General features: G+C 37.7%; 1 protein-coding gene across 1 annotated transcript; it reads left to right on the top strand.

Annotated features, from left to right (window-relative positions):
• Positions 1-1189: 1189 nt before the first annotated feature.
• Positions 1190-2104, top strand: LOC308678535 (vomeronasal type-2 receptor 26-like; the record flags this gene model as incomplete). The annotated part of the gene is made up of 1 exon (XM_081345765.1): positions 1190-2104. The coding sequence occupies one exon, from the start codon at positions 1190-1192 to the stop codon at positions 2102-2104; it is 915 nt and encodes a 304-aa protein (XP_081201891.1).
• Positions 2105-2701: the final 597 nt, after the last annotated feature.

Below are 2701 nucleotides of genomic sequence, written 5' to 3'. Positions count from 1 at the left end.
GGGCCGGCAGTTTGACACCTCTTCTGTAAGTCCAGCTAAGCAATATCTGACCTATTAAATATTTAGGAATTAAAGAAAAAGTCTGCTGGAAAAATTAAAGCTCAAAGTACTTTATTCTTATCAGAAAACCCTAAATGAATGTATCATTTGAGGCAATTAGCAATGATTCAACTCATTTTTTTTATCTTTCTTTTTAGCCTAGATTAAAGTATAATGTGGAGACCAATTTCTTCTTTTAAAGACAGAATAGTAATAAGTAGAGCCAAGTTAAATTTATATTTTTAGTTAAAATCTAAATAAATCATGACAGTTTTTTAAAATTGATAGTGTAAAGTTCAACAAGCAACCTTGCCGCTAAGGTTAGTTTATCTGTAAATGAATGCAGACAATTTTCTGTTTGATCTGCCATTTTCCAGCTCTTTTCCTCTATAAAATCTGAAAGGAAGAGAAAGCAAATAAGATTGAGTAGACAAAGATTGTTTTGTGAATGGATTGGATATTTTACCATGGAATGTGTGTTTGTAGAACCAACTAATGTCCTCAACATAAAACCCAAAAGCATAACAAAGGACAGGATAAAATTCAGGAATCAGATTAATATACTTTTATTATCTTGAAATCAAGCATGCAATATTCTTTTTGCTTGTTGAACCCAACATATCTTTTTCAGTATTGATTTCAAAGAAAAATTGCCCTTGAATCCTAAACAGGAAAATCTGCATTTTTACAGAATCATGATTAGACTAGTAACTCATAAGTAATATCAGTGAGAATCCACTAGGAAAATAATTTTCAAAAATAAGGATTGTATAGATGACAAAAGGGACACGGTGGCTCAGTGGGTTAGGACGCTGAGCTTGTCGATGAGAAGGTCGGCAGTTTGGTGGGTCGAATCCCGAGTGCCGCATAACAGACTGAGTGCCTGTTACACATCCCAGCTTCTGCCAACCTAGCAGTTCGAAAGCACGTAAAAATGCAAGTAGAAAAATAGGGACCACAACGGTGGGAGGGTAACAGCGTTCTGTGCGCCTTTGGTGTCTAGTCATGCCAGCCACATGACCACAGAGATGTCCTCGGACAAACACTGGCTCTACAGCTTTGAAACGGAGATGAGCACCACCCCCTAGAGTTGGAAACGACTAGCACGCATGTGCAGGGGAACCTTTACCTTACCTTTTATAGATGACAAATGCCTTTTCTTCCAGATACGAATGACTGTCTTGAATGTCCAAAAGATCATTATCCAGAGAAAGAACAGAAAGAATGTATCTTGAAACCGGTGGTCTTTCTAACATTTGAAGAACCTTTAGGAACTGGTTTAGCCTCAGCTGCTCTTTATTTCTTCTTCTTGACATCTGGAGTACTTGGAACTTTTGTTAAGCATAGGGATACTCCCATTGTCAAAGCCAACAACCGGTCCCTCACCTACACCCTGCTTTTCTCTCTTCAGCTCTGTTTTCTCTCGTCATTGTTCTTCCTCAGCCAACCTAGCAAGGTGACCTGCCTTCTCCGACAATCAATGTTTGGCATCACCTTCTCAGTGGCCATTTCTAGTGTACTGGCCAAAACCATCACAGTGGTTGTGGCTTTCATGGCCACTAAACCAGGATCTCAGATGAGGAAATGGGTAGGGAAAAAAACGTCTTTTTCTATTATCTTTTCCTGTTCTGTTTTCCAAGTATGTATTTGTATTCTTTGGTTGTCGACATCTCCCCCATTTCCTGAGTTAGACATGCACACAGAATCCAAAGAAATGATTCTACAGTGCAATGAGGGGTCAGCTGTGTTCTTCTATTGTGTCTTGGGCTACATGGGTTTCTTGGCCATTGCCAGCTTTATTGTGGCTTTTCTTGCCCGCAAACTACCTGACAGCTTTAACGAAGCCAAGTTCATCACCTTCAGTATGTTGGCCTTTTGTAGTGTATGGGTGTCTTTCTTTCCAGCCTATCTGAGCACAAAAGGCAAAGCCATGGTAGCTGTGGAGGTCTTCTCCATCTTGTCCTCCAGTGCTGCATTACTGGGATGCATATTTTTGCCAAAATGCTACATCATTGTTTTTAGGCCTGAGCTAAACCAGAGAGAGCAACTAATAAAGAGGACTTAGTACATCATGTGAGTTTTCTCACTATGCAAAATTGCTGACAATAAAAAGACTGTTTGCTATTTCTGTGAAAGGATAATTTATGGAGGATTATCATTGTTATTAAGACTTATTATGTTTGCCCACTCCAAAAGGAATGCTCATGCTGTTGTACTTACAATCGTTTTCCAAAGAAGTAAATAAATACATCACCTTTACAGGACAAACCAATCTGCCTGAAATAATGGGTTTTTAAATCAATTTTGGACCATATCAACAATATATTTAAAAAGAGGAGGCAAGTCTTTCCAAGCAATTACTTGTTAAAAATATTTCTTATTAAATATTTACACATATACTAAATGATAGTAATTCTCTGATGTGTTATTTCTCCACTCATGTTTAAAATGCAATAATTCTGTAACTTCATATTTGATAAACAAAGCCATCAGAACTAAAGCAAAACATGAACAAGGAGATTTACTGTCTCCAAAGATAACACAACAATGCTATGCCTGCAGATGAACAATCAGCAATTTGACATAGCCATGTATTTCTGTAGAAGTCATTAAGCATAGGGAACGATAGCAAATACGTTGAATTGTACTCAGTTTATTGCAA

This window comes from Vipera berus (genome assembly GCF_964194415.1).
Source record: "Vipera berus genome assembly, chromosome: Z".
Lineage (NCBI taxonomy): Eukaryota > Metazoa > Chordata > Lepidosauria > Squamata > Viperidae > Vipera > Vipera berus.
The sequence above is the reverse complement of the archived record's forward strand: the minus strand, read 5'-3'. Positions and strand labels throughout refer to the sequence as shown.